We start from the raw sequence: 12,823 nt of genomic DNA on the forward strand, positions 1-12,823 counted from the left end.
AACCCACTTTGAGCAAATGATTTGCACCCATCTCCTCTCTATTTCCACAATATAACTGTTTGTTTTGGGCTGCTTTTGTCATGTATGTTTTTTGATAACGTGGCACTACAGAGGATGATAGTGGCCGTCCTTTATCAGGTGTTTCTTCTTTTGAAGAGCTCTTCCTTTTATCTGATCAGTTGTTGAACTCTGCATTGTCTACGGTGACCGGAAAGTAAGTGTATATGTGTGTGTGTGTGTGTGTGTGTGTGTTTGACAGGCGGAGATGATGTTCAGTTCAGGAGTCTTCTGGACGGGCCTGGTCTTCATCCCTATCACCTCGCTGGTCTTTGACGTGGCCTACAAAGTGTGAGTCTTCTCTACACTCCTCTCGCTCATCATAACTCCAATACTCATCCAATACAGGAAATTCCTCCAGAATCTCTCGTATCTCCTGAAGAAATTCCTGCTCGAGTTACTGTACAAACTTCCGAGGAAGTCTAGCTTTTCTTTTCTGTGAACACTCCATGGGAAATGTTTGTTTCTGCCCCGGGTCTGGTTGACATCAGCCCACAGCAGATTCAAGGAGTCAGGAGCAATTTGCAAAGCTAGAAGTTTTATTTCCTGATGTCAGTGGGGTATTTTAATGTCAGCCTTTGAAGGTTCTATCATGTTAAAGCACCGTTTAAAGCGTAGTTTAATTTACAGGGTGAAGAGGGTGTGCTTTAAGACTCTGGTGGATGAGGTGCAGGAGCTCGAGGCTTTATCCAAAGATCCGGGAGCAGTGGTGCATGGAAAGAGGTACAGTTACACACCGCTTCACCACTTGTGTGTTTGTTCCATGGTTTTAGATTTACATTTTACATTTATTGATCCAAAGCTTTGTCTTTCTTACTTCATTACATTCATACATAAAATCCTATTAAACAGTTCTCCTCATCAAGTTGCAATATTTCCCACAATGGCCAGACACCATATCATCATATGGCCCAACATTATCAGGACTACAGAGTCGATGCCATTATTCTTTTGGTACACAAAATAAAAAGGTTTTTTTCTGAATACTCAAGATCAACTTGGAGGAAGAATCATCTATAACCTCCCAATTCCACTGCCAACTATATTCCTATGTGGAAGGAAGAAATCTTAAAATTGCAGCTAAATTGCTGCAGTTTGACTGTAATGTCAGTAATCATGTCATAAGAGTAGATGTCTCTCTTTTTTTTCTCTGAAATAGTGAATGTCTCATTTTCGAGCAGCAGTCTATATTAAAGCCATATATTATAAAAACGTATTAGTTGAACCAGGTCTGCTCTGCTCTCTGGAGCCTGAGGCCTGCAGCAGGCATCAACATGGAGCAGATCAGTGTGAGATCTCCTGCTGGCTGAAAGTGATCCCCCTGTCTGGCCACTGTCCCGGACCCAGCAGGCTGCAGGCACACACGCGCTCATTCACACACACACACACACACACACACACACACACACACACACAGAAACAAACATGTAGATATTGCAGAGGTACAAACAAACAGATACATGGATGATTTTGCATATATGCACATAGGAGGACCTATGTGTGCTCATTCATAGATGGCTCATATACACACATTTTTTTTTTTATATTTCACTTACACACACACTCTTTGTTCTTCCCCCTGCGTCTCCAGAGTTTTGTCTCCCAACTTGGTGTTTGCACCAGCAGGTAGAGTGGATGAGTAGTTGCCAGGTCCATCCACTCTGGAGGTGGACACAGGTTTGATGTATGGGTCATTAAATCTGCCTGTGGTGCTCAGCATGCTACTAACACACTGCCTGTTTCTGTGTGTGTGTGTGTAGTTTGACGGAGAGGGCCCAGCTCCTGAAGAACGTCTTCAAGAAGAGCACAGTCAGTTTGTACCGGTCTGAATCCATGCAGCAGAACCTGCTCCGTAAGTTACACAATATTTCTCTTTTCTCTTTCTCTCTTTCTGCCTCTCTTACTTCCAGACTTCTGTCTCCCTTTCTTACTAAACGTGCCAAAAAGATGGAGGCATCAAGCTGTAAACCCCAACGATTTCAGTTTATCCACGTTAGATTTATCTGCTTCCAGACCTGTTCCCTCGTCAGAGGAACAGATCAAGCGCCGCTATTCCTCCTCTGACACATACAGTATCTCTAAAACCTCCAGAGTAGCTCGCCCTCCGTCAGTAAGGGGAAGCAGTAACACTGTTCATCCCTGTCCTCTTCATAAATACTCTGCTTTGACCAAATGCAGAAAATACACATCAGTAACTGTTACAGGCCCACAGTTTGCTGTGTCTGAACCTACATTATATCTGCTATATCTACCCAACAAACTGCTGATATGAACTGTTAGACGAGTTCTTTTCATGGCGAGTTGGAGACACGAATATTGTCACTACTTTTTATCATCTGAAGTATAAAAAAACTGTAAAATACTGAAATTTGGCCGTGAAGGACATGTCAGAATCTTGTATTTTTATTGTTTTATTTAATTTTAAGGTAAAATCACAATTTTGTTCATGTATTTTTCCTTTAGATTAATTTCTGTTTGATTTTCTTGTGTGTTGGTATAGAATAAGAAAGTCAGTGGCAAATTACAGGAGCGGGTTCACCGAGCTTATTGTGTTTTTAATGTCTGCTTTATGTACTGGTAATTATTCATCTCAAATATAATTGTAACATAGACAGTTTCAGACTATTAGAATATCTTGTTCTAAATGTTGATGAGGCTCTGCATAAGCAGTAAGAGAGGGGCTGATGTCTGTAACAGTGTTAAATACTGCACATTAACTTCACTGCACATAAAACCAGTTTCAGTAACAGTAAAAGCAGCTCTACAGCACATATACAAATTCCGAGATACACTTTTAAAGTGCTTTTGAAGTGTCTTTCTGGACTGGACTTAAATTACGGGAGGACAAGCAAGTTTGCCAAAAAACATTACGTAATCGGAGCTGTAATTATTCCTCGGGTGTGGGCTGAAAAATCACAGACATATGTGCTGCACATATGCTGTTGGATTAAAAACAACTGACCAGTGCAAGTGATATTGCGATCCCCCAACCTCCCTCAGAGCAATCAATCTTGTTTAAATACAGCTTCAGACGGACTTTGTGTTAGTAAGAGTAGAGTATGGTATCAAAAAGAGGAGCAAAACTCAGGTGTCACGTTGGAACGTTGAAATCATAAACTTCCAGTGATACTCTAAAGCATGTGTTTGGTTTTCTGTTTATTTTTCTCTGTTCTGTTGTGTCCTTTGTCTGATCAGTTTGTTTTTTGTTTGTCTCATAGGTGGGGATGAGACCATTGTTGTGTGATACCTTTTTTTAAATTTCATTATTCAAACCTCAGTCCGTTTAAAACCCCAGCCCCCTCTAGCTCCCCGATAGACGCCTCACTTCCTTTCCCTCCTCGCTGTCAACTTCCTGTCCTTCCCCTCGTGTGCTTCGTGTGTCCTGAGTTGAGCTCAGTAGAGTGAGATAACGATGAAATGATGAAATGTTGCGCTGTTATTCCCCCACAATGCACTCGTCTCAGCGGGGTCCTTTGAACTTCCCCGCTGGCCTCCAGGTACTGACAGAGTCATTTGACACCTGAAGGTGAGTCAGGGGTCAAAGGTCAGAAAGGAAACCCTGTAGGACAGTTTAGTGATAAATCCCATTGTTGCTTTAATACTACAGATAAAACTTAAGGGCAGCTGTGGTTGTTTTTTAAAACTCCTTTTAGTGTATTATTTTCATCGTATTGTGTTAAAGGAACAGTGTGACATTTAGGGAAATATGCTGATTTGCTATTTTGCAGACAGTAAGAAGACATTCCGCTCTGTCTGTGTGTTAGATATGAAATAAAGTAGTAGATCTCTCAGGTCTGTGACTCGAATTTAACGCTAATACATGAGAAGGAGAAACTGGGGCTGGACCCTTAGCGTAGCTTAGCATAAAGACTGGAAACAGGTAAAAACAGGAAGCCTGGTTCTGGCTCTTACTACCAGCAAACAAATGTCACACACGTAAGTCAACGTAAGACCAAAATTGTTTGGTTGGATTTTGTTTTTGCTATCTGTCTCCTCTTGTTTCTAGTCTTTATGCTAAGTTAAGCAGCTACTAGCCTCATATTTACCGTACAGACACAAGAATGGAATCAAGCTTCTCACCTAACTCTCCGCAAGAAAGCCAATTAACATATTTCCCAAAATGTTTAACTATTGCTTTAAGTTTTGTGTTTTCTTTAATTGTTTTTTCAGTTTATTCAGTTGCTTTAAGTGTGTTTTAAGTATTATTTATTACTTTAATCACTGATCTACACGACCTGGTTTAAACTGCTTTGATCCTTTTTCAGATGGCTACGCCTTCTCTCAAGACGAGAACGGAGTGGTGTCTCAGTCTGAGGTTATCAGAGCATACGACACCACCAAACAGAGGACCAACGAGTGGTGAGCCGCCGGCCAACCTGGAGCCACAGCAGCCGTTTCTGATGGCAAATTTGAAGCTTGACCAGGAGAAGGCGAGGTGCGAGCGCGTGCCTCCAGCACTGAGGGGATTTTTTGGGGCGTGAATATTAAATGGACAGAGGAGAGGGACATGGAGTTGTCTTTGAAAAAGGGAAGAAAAAAACAAACAAGGAACAAAACAAAACATGTTCACTATCAGCTGTAGTTGTGTGTCCAGCAGACATGATGAGCACTGTGCTTTATTAGCGGTCTGTGGTCTGAAGTTCTTCACTGTTCTCGCTTGTCTCCTCTCAATTGAATATCATCTAATATCATTTAATTAAATTCAAATCAAACTCCTGAACACTGTTATTATAGAAGTTGAAACACTGGACGATGATTAGTTTTAGAGGATTTGAACTTGTAAAAGATTGCCAAAGAGCAGTCGTATATACAATCTTCCAAGTAACTAGTGAATTCGGAAAACCAAATGTAATCACACTCCCGAGTGTATTCCAGCACTAAACGGACCACTTCAGAGCAGACATTTGTAATATTTAACTTTTTTGTTTTGCACTTAAGGAAGCATCTATTGTGTAAAGCCTTACATTTGCTCATGCCTTCATCCTTGTTTCTTTTGAAATATGTTTGTTTTAGTTTCATTTTTAAAGTGTGTAGATATTGTGCCTGGTTTTATTTATTTTTTCCTTTTTATTTTATTTTTTTCAAGAAGTTGCCTCCTGCAACCTACCGTAGTCCCGTTTCCACCGTTATTACAGCAGAAGCATTGCTCTTGACAAATAATTGCATTCCACACATCACTCCTGTCTCAACGATCACAATGGTGCCTACGTAGAACTTTTCCCTCGTAGAAGAAAAAGATAGCCAAGAATAGTTTAGCCAGCTAGCTTAGACCAGTGCTCCACACACACCTACTAAAGACAAAATCACTGTCTCCCCGCCACAATATTGCACTCGTACAATGTGAAAACTACAGAGTGCCTTGTGGCACATGTATAAACTAAGATTTGTTCCTGCAGAGGTGAACGGGAGGCTAACTGATGGTCTTGTTGAAGCTTACAGTGGTGATAGTGTTTCCCTTAAAATGGAGATTTTATCCTTCTAACATAAGTGCCATTAGCTTAAGGGAGAGAAATATTAGCCAGGAAAACTCCACGACAATATCAAAACTACTTTGTCTCTATAGTTATTTTGTGGATTTGTATTTTTATATTGGAGATGTATGAATTTTGCATTGACTGGCTTTGTAATGAACTGTCTGTAACTTTTAGTTTTTTGTTCCTCTGATAAACGGCAGGATAGAATAGATCGAATGAGGAAACTGAGCTTTCTTAAATGTCTTGTTATTATTAATATTAATATTGTTACAGCTTGATTTATTTATAATTGACTACTTAATGTCCGTGTGATTGCTTTCTTCTCCCTATGGGAGATCAGATTTCTGATGGTGTGTGTGAGTGTCAGTTTATTGCCTGCATGTGCATGTGGTGTGTGTGTGTGCCTGTGTGTGTGTGTGTGTCACCTCTACTGTGGATAATGTCTATGTATGCATTGCATGTCTGTGTCCTCTATGTGAATCCAGGAGTTTCTGGCATCTCAGTCCTCCTGGTGTGTTTGTTTTATGGTGTATGTATGTGTGTGTGAGAGAGTGTGTGAGAGAGTGTGTGTGTGTGTGTGTGTGTGTGTGTGTGTGTGTGTGTTGTGACGCTTGCTCCAGATGTCCGTCTGCACGACTCCAGGTATAACTATGGTGTACTACTGTGTGCTGATGCATGGCCCGTATGGGGAAGTGTGAATGTTGTGTGTGTGTGTGTGTGTGTGTGTGTGTGGTCACACTCTCAGACTGTGGGAGTTCCTGATGCTCAGCTTGCTTCGACAGGAGATGTTGCACAAAGCACTCGATGTACCTTTTCCAGTTGTGGATATCTGGTATTATCTGGTTTCGGTATATGATTTCTCTTGAGCGTACATGTTTGTAACTTGTTTTCTTAATGCAGTGTACCTCTGCTTTACAAGAAAGCTCTTTTGTGTTTCTCAGCTTATTGAGGGTTTATGATTCTTTTTCTCTGCTGGTCTTTAGTGTTAAAACTTAATTGGTCGTCATTTTTGTCAAATATTTCCAAACTGCTGAATGTGGATGTTGTCGTCGTGGAAGGCTTGGACTGTTGCTTTCTTTTTCCAGAAAACATAAAACACATGTTGTTGTCTGTGAAAGTCGTGGGCTGCATGAATGGATAACACAAACTGTTCTCTGAAATGTTAACTGTACTACTTTAATTCTCCCTCAAGTGTTGATCACTTCACAAAAGAGAAAAAAACGCACCTTTAACTTTTCTGTTCGATATTTGCTTCTTTTCCGTCATTTTGTTCAATGATTGTTCTGCATGTTGGGACTGCAAACTTATAAGTGTTGTCTTTTACTGCCATGAAGGACTACTGAAATAAACTTTACAATCATTGAGGAACCATGTGACTATCGTTGCTATTTCTTCTGCTTACTTGCAGGTTTGTAATCACTGTGTCATCTTGTGTCTGTGTGTGGCGACAAACAGGACACACAGCACAGTGAGAACCCAAACAGGAAAAGACAGGGAGAGACATCAGTCTGCGTTCAGGACAAACAAATGCAACCAATAGAATCCAGATTAATTAAAAGTGACCCAAGTAGACTTTTACTTCATGTACTTCAGGTTATAGTTTACCAAAGTAAGTCAGAGAGGAGACTTTTAATATTATTTAAGGTACCAATATTTCAATGGTTCCTGCTTGTCAATTGTGAGGATATTCTGCTTTTCCCAGTTTGATATTATAAATTAAATATCTTTAGGTTTTGGACAGCTGGTTGGACAAAAAAATATATAATATTAAAAAAATATAATTGTTATTGACTGTATCTCCATTTTCTAATATTTCATAGACCAAAATAATTAAGAAAAGAATCATTAGATAGATTTATTATTATTAGTTATTGTTAGTTCCAGCCCTACTAAAATCATTTAAAGTCATAAATACAATAGAAGAGAAACTGTTGTATCTGTTAACAGTGTTTGATGCTTCTGGCTCCATTAGAGTAATATATATATATATATTTATTTTATTATTTTGAAGACTCATTTTGACATTTGATATTTGGTTCCATCTCCAACTTGCATTAGCACCAGCATATTTCATCACTACAGTTAGCACATTCTCACACTGCCAGAATACAAACTCTAGCGTTACTCTTCTATGCTGTTTTCTGTCTTTCATTAATCAATATTAATTTATTACCTGCATTAGAGCTGTTACATGTCCTTTTTCAGAGGCAGTTATATTGAATGGAAAAGTATTATGGCTGTACCTTAACACTGAATTTGTAAATGCATCTTTTCCTTTAAATCCTCTCTATGAGGGTAGGCAGTGTGAATGCACTGCAGGACAGGCGGACTCCACCACTGCTGGCTATTGTTGAAACAATGGCAACCACAAAGAGTATCAAAAAGCTGGTTTGATTTCATGAAAATAAGATAATAAGTTTAAGATGATGGATAATAGAAGAAGATAATAACTTTAATGTGTTGTTTATGTCATCACCACAGTCACTTAAGAAGTTAGAAAGTTTGAATTTTGATGAAACCTGTGAGACAAGTAAAAGCCTTCAGTGTGAGGAGTAATCATCAGGATTCCTGCCTTCATGCAGAACTTGGAAAAGAAGCTGGAAACTTTCTCAAGACCTGGCAAAGACATTAAAGATTATAACTATCCAAAAGATTTAGGAAATGTCATGAAAACTTGTTCACAACTAGTTTTATCCTTTTATAAGCAGAGCGTGGAATGTGAGAACTGAAGCCTGAACTGACAGCTGCAAGTATAAACAAGACCTGGAAAAGTTAACACTGGATTCTGTCAAATAACTGATCATAGAAGTTGTGATGTTACAGTCCAGTGATAGCAGACTTTAGGGACCCCTGAACGTAGCCGCAAACGTCCTCAGACAGTCTGCAGGTTTCGTGAGACACTGATTGCCGCGTCTATTTCACAGTCAGATAACCGGAGAACAGAAGGGTCTTTGTCGAGAGTTTGCCATACCTGTTGCTGCAACCTAAACCTCTATTTCTGGGGCGAGTTGTTTTTAACACTGTGACCATGCCATGCTCATTGAACACTGACAATGACTGATCTCAGCGCTACATTCCTGCTGTGAACTCTGGCGCAAGAATGAGCGACAGGTAGGGAGCTGCTTTGCAGGCCCGGCCGCTCCGGTTTCCTTTTTTGTTTGAACGATGATGAGGCTTCTTTCAGAGCGCACACTTTACGCTCAAATGTCAGGATTGTAAATTAACAGACTTTTCTTCACATTTATCAGTTCGGTACTGAGAGACAACATTTTATTTACTGTAAATTAGAGAATCGATATGACAACCCTGCTCTGGCTATAATGCCTGTAACATCTTATAAAAGTACACAATTCTTCCAAAATAAAATGTCCTTTGTGTATCAGAGCCTCCTGTTTTTAGGAGGTCCTTGCGATTGTCAAAAAACACAAAATTTCCCTGGTTTCGAACGTCTATTTCTAATAATGTAACGGTGCTCAGAGTCTCAGAGTGACAGTGTCTTTGCCGTCTACAGTATTTCTGTCTGTTATGGAAGGTGTGAGATAAATTTGCAAGATTTCAGTCTGTGTTGTAAGACGTCACATTGAAAAACAACATGTATAAAAAATAAAATGTAGGCCAGTGAGGGTCTGTATACAATATAAGATAAAAGTGCACAAGATTTAAAACTGCCTCTAACAGGTTTGTTGATGTGACCTGTGATGCAGAGGGGGAAACGCCACGTTGCTCAACCTCGGCAGCTTTGTCCCTTGTCCTCCTCTGGCGCTCTCTGTGTCCATTGAGCCGGCCTGGGCCTTCCACCCAAACACCACCAGCTGTGTTGCAGTGTGTTTGTCCTCGCCGGCTCACATCCTACCATAAAAAAAAAATCATGTAATCCCTCTATTACCCCTCCTGGGAGCCCTGTCAGCTCTGTCCGAAGTCTGCAAAGCCCTTGGCCGCTGTGAAGGCATCGGGCTGCAGGGGGAAGAAGTACTGCTGCGGCAGGAGGAACCCGGTGTTCTGAGAGGGGTGAGAGGTCAGCGAGGGCTGGTGGAGCTGTAGCTGGGCGTGGGTGGAGGGGTGTTGGAGGCCTCCTGACATGGGTGCAGGCGGAGATGTGTAAGGGGGAGGTGGAGGTGGAGGTAGAGTCTGAAGGGTCTGAGTGGGGGTGGAGGCCGACGAGGAGACGGTGGCAGACACCAGGCAGCCGTGCTGCTGCTGCCCCTGACCTCCGAGGGAGAACCTCCGCATGGAGCTGCCTCCTCCTGCCGAGCTAGAGCTGGTGGTGGCTGTGCTGGACTGCCGTGATGGGGCACGGAGGCTCGGGGGAGCGGTGGTGAGGATCATGGGGATGGTTTCGCCCTGGCAGCTACGCAGGGAGAAGCGAATGGGCTGCTGGGTGGGCTGCTTGGGCCGCAGGCAGGTGCAGCAGTAGACGGCCACCAGAGAACCGACCACGACGAAGGCGACGAAGATGCTCCCCACCATCAGAAAGGGCACGTAGATGGGCTCTGAGGAAACAGGTTAGGACCAATAATGAAGTAGCGCATTCATGGGACTGAAAACTGCAGGTTATTAATATGTGTCAACATGTAAGGAACATAATTAGTGTTATTAGCGATTTAATTGCACTTGAGACACAAAAATAACTAATTTAATGGCTGAAAAACTGCAAGAGAATAAAAGACTTTACACTGTATTAATAAATGGTGTATTACACAGTGTCATATAAATGTAAACAGATATAAGACTTTTTAAGTGTCTATTTATCTAGGAAGACATATTTTACATTACAACAGTGTTTTACTATATTGTTCATAATCTGTTTGCTGTGTGGATGGCCACAGTAGTTGTTACATAATAAACATTAAATATATATGTGGAGCTTATAAACCAAAATATGGGGGTTTAAAATAAAGCGTTGGTCACTGAAAACGACATCCTGTACTGCTGTTTATGGCGGCTGAAACTGAAACAATTATTTAAAATCCTTCCTAGTATTATTAACAAACTCTAACAGACACATTCCTGCTGAACAACACAAAAAGCTCTGGTTACGCTCTATGAAGCCCATTTGCACTCCTGCAGGAAATCAGCCAATGTTTATTTATTTTGATAAGAAAAAATTAGGAAATTGCGAGCACACAGCCCATTCAGTCAAAGCTCCAGAGCTTATCAGTTCGGGAAATTTAAAGAAAACTGATGCAACCTTGAGAGTTAAACTGACCTATTACTAAGGACTTCACAAGTAACAGAGGGTTAATGTTAACACTTTAAGTCTGTTAAATCTTTAAATAAGCCAAAGAAAATGAGTTGTTGTCTTATAATGTTTGTGATTCCCTCAGCTGGTAAAGCTGTCTCAGCGAATGTGTTTTACATTTTAAACAATACGCCTGATTGTGGTAGAATACATCCCTACATTGTGATCCAATAAGTTTTGTCCTAATTTCTTCTTAAAGATCCATAAAGAATTTGTTTTAACAACATTTGTCCAGTGACTCACGTCACAAACTTCCTTTTTACGCTGATAGCAATCTGCAGGGAGTTGAGGTCAAATGAGGAGCGGAGATTAAAGCAGGTGCTGGAAACTGGACACTTTGGTTGATTCAAGCTGGCGAGTACAAAATAAACAGCAGTAACTGAAAAGGTGGCATCAGAAAAACTTCCAAACCTATAAAACAGACCAGATACATCAAAAAAAGTGTAATTCTTAACACACCAATGTCTACTTTAGTTTTCTTCCTGCATTTTTTAACAATTTAACAAAGTTGAAGTTATTGTGTGTTCAACAGGACGAATGTTGGCCTTTTGAAGAGACATACATTAGTGTCTGCTTCGAACAGATGCACCAGATATTTAAGATAATGTTTCATTTCACATAATTTCATTAGACACGGTGCCGTGGTGAGTGGAAACTGTCCTTGAGCAAGGCACTGAAACCTGCTCTTTACTGACGTTATTCAGCTGACCTCTGACCTCTCTGAAGGAACTTTCCTACAGATAAAATTCATATAATCCATAAATTAGACTAAACTAATTTACTATGTGATTACATTTAGGTTAAATACACTTGATTTAAGAATGAGTGTATGTATTTGTGGAGTTTTTTATGCAATCTAGTTTAACTCTGAATTAATTTGCCCTTTTGATGTGAGGTTTAACTAAATAGCTGTGTTACTTGGGGGACACTTGGAGAAAAAAAGTCTTTTTAATGCATGTTTAAGACGAACTATTAAAATAAACCAAACACGTGTTTAAACCGTCTAAACTTACGCGCTGCGAACTCGGTGTTGTCCACCTCCCTGTCGTTGGTGCAGATGCCCTGGTCCAGCCGTGCGTCCGCGGCGGCGCAGCAGTAGCGCAGCGAGCAGGAGCCGCAGCACACGGTGGCGTCCATGGTGTCAAAGTCCTCCGGACACTGGAAACCCTCGTGATAATTCCCATTAGCGTCCAGCCAGCCGTGGCAGTACTCCCCCTGTGCGTCTGATATCCGCAGATTCCAGGTCAGATATCCCAGCAGCAGGCAGTTCAGCAGGCGCAGCATCCCGGCAACCCGCTGCGGTTCTCGGTTCCCTGCGTCCTGTGGGCTTCAGGAGAGTGCCGCTCCGGGTTAGAGACTCTTCATTGAGATGGATTTACTCACAAAAGAAACTCGGTGAATGAGTCCGAAGATGTAAAGCTATGTCACTGTCATCTTCCCGACCATCCGAACCGCTTTGAGCCAAAAAAAAGTTTCCGGATTGCAAAGTGAGAGAATCCTTCTTAAAACATCCTCTCTGAACTCTCCTCTCACCCGAACAATCTGCTCTCTCTCCGCTCTCCCTCCTGCTCCTGCACTCCGTTTGTTGATGTCGGTGCAGAAAAGTTGTGCGCCCACCTCACTGGAGACTTGCAGCTTTTGTGACTCGGGCTCTGTACGCGCGCACGTAAACCCCACACCGGGCGTGCGCGTACCCCAGGCGCGGTGGTCGCAGCGGTGCACTGATGCCAGTTATTCAGAGCAATGAAAGGGCTCAAACAACATGCATACATTATCTTAATTAGCTTATTCTGCATGGGAGACGACCTCAGTGCTTATAAGAAGACCACTGAATACAATAAAATCATTGTCTTTACATTTTAGATTAAACTAAAGCCTATGTACAATGTGTGTACAATTAAAGACATGACACACAAAATAGGTCAAATTCAGAGAAAAAAAACACAAGAAATGCTTCTTGACATTTAAAGTGAGACCAAGTAGGCTACTTTGAAAGAAGAAACAATTTCCTGTTAGAGGACTTCATAAATAGGCTAATAAAGCACTTAAATGA

General features: G+C 41.2%; 2 protein-coding genes across 5 annotated transcripts in view; one reads left to right on the forward strand and one right to left on the reverse strand.

Moving 5' to 3' along the window:
* Positions 1-6,899, forward strand: part of atp8a1 (ATPase phospholipid transporting 8A1) — a 101,548-nt gene extending 94,649 nt beyond the window's left edge. For 3 of the 4 annotated variants that reach the window (XM_051420336.1, XM_051420337.1, XM_051420335.1), the window contains 4 exons: positions 260-348; positions 688-780; positions 1,818-1,909; positions 4,323-6,899. In XM_051420336.1, the coding sequence (XP_051276296.1) occupies positions 260-348; positions 688-780; positions 1,818-1,909; positions 4,323-4,420 (372 nt within the window). In that variant the 3' untranslated portion in view covers positions 4,421-6,899. Of the gene's footprint in view, positions 1-259; positions 349-687; positions 781-1,817; positions 1,910-3,275; positions 3,584-4,322 lie in introns of all 4 variants that reach the window. The other variant, XR_007887262.1, reaches the window with a different exon arrangement.
* Positions 6,900-7,372: 473 nt separating this feature from the next.
* shisa3 (shisa family member 3) lies at positions 7,373-12,383 on the reverse strand. Its single transcript, XM_051420362.1, has 2 exons — positions 11,784-12,383; positions 7,373-10,021 (listed from the first exon to the last, which is right to left on the reverse strand). Exons 1-2 carry the CDS (start codon positions 12,052-12,054, stop codon positions 9,435-9,437), a joined length of 858 nt encoding a protein of 285 aa, XP_051276322.1. The 5' UTR covers positions 12,055-12,383; the 3' UTR covers positions 7,373-9,434.
* Between the last annotated feature and the right edge of the window lie 440 nt (positions 12,384-12,823).

The sequence above is a fragment of the Dicentrarchus labrax genome, unplaced genomic scaffold (assembly GCF_905237075.1).
Source record: "Dicentrarchus labrax unplaced genomic scaffold, dlabrax2021, whole genome shotgun sequence".
Lineage (NCBI taxonomy): Eukaryota > Metazoa > Chordata > Actinopteri > Moronidae > Dicentrarchus > Dicentrarchus labrax.

Bases quoted from the DNA above. Each gene is read 5' to 3' on its own strand.
- shisa3 (XM_051420362.1), bottom strand. From the start codon at position 12,054: ATGCTGCGCCTGCTGAACTGCCTGCTGCTGGGATATCTGACCTGGAAT. The intron at 10,022-11,783 runs GTAAGTTTAGAC...CTGTTTCCTCAG, and splicing joins CAACACCGAGTTCGCAGCGC to AGCCCATCTACGTGCCCTTT.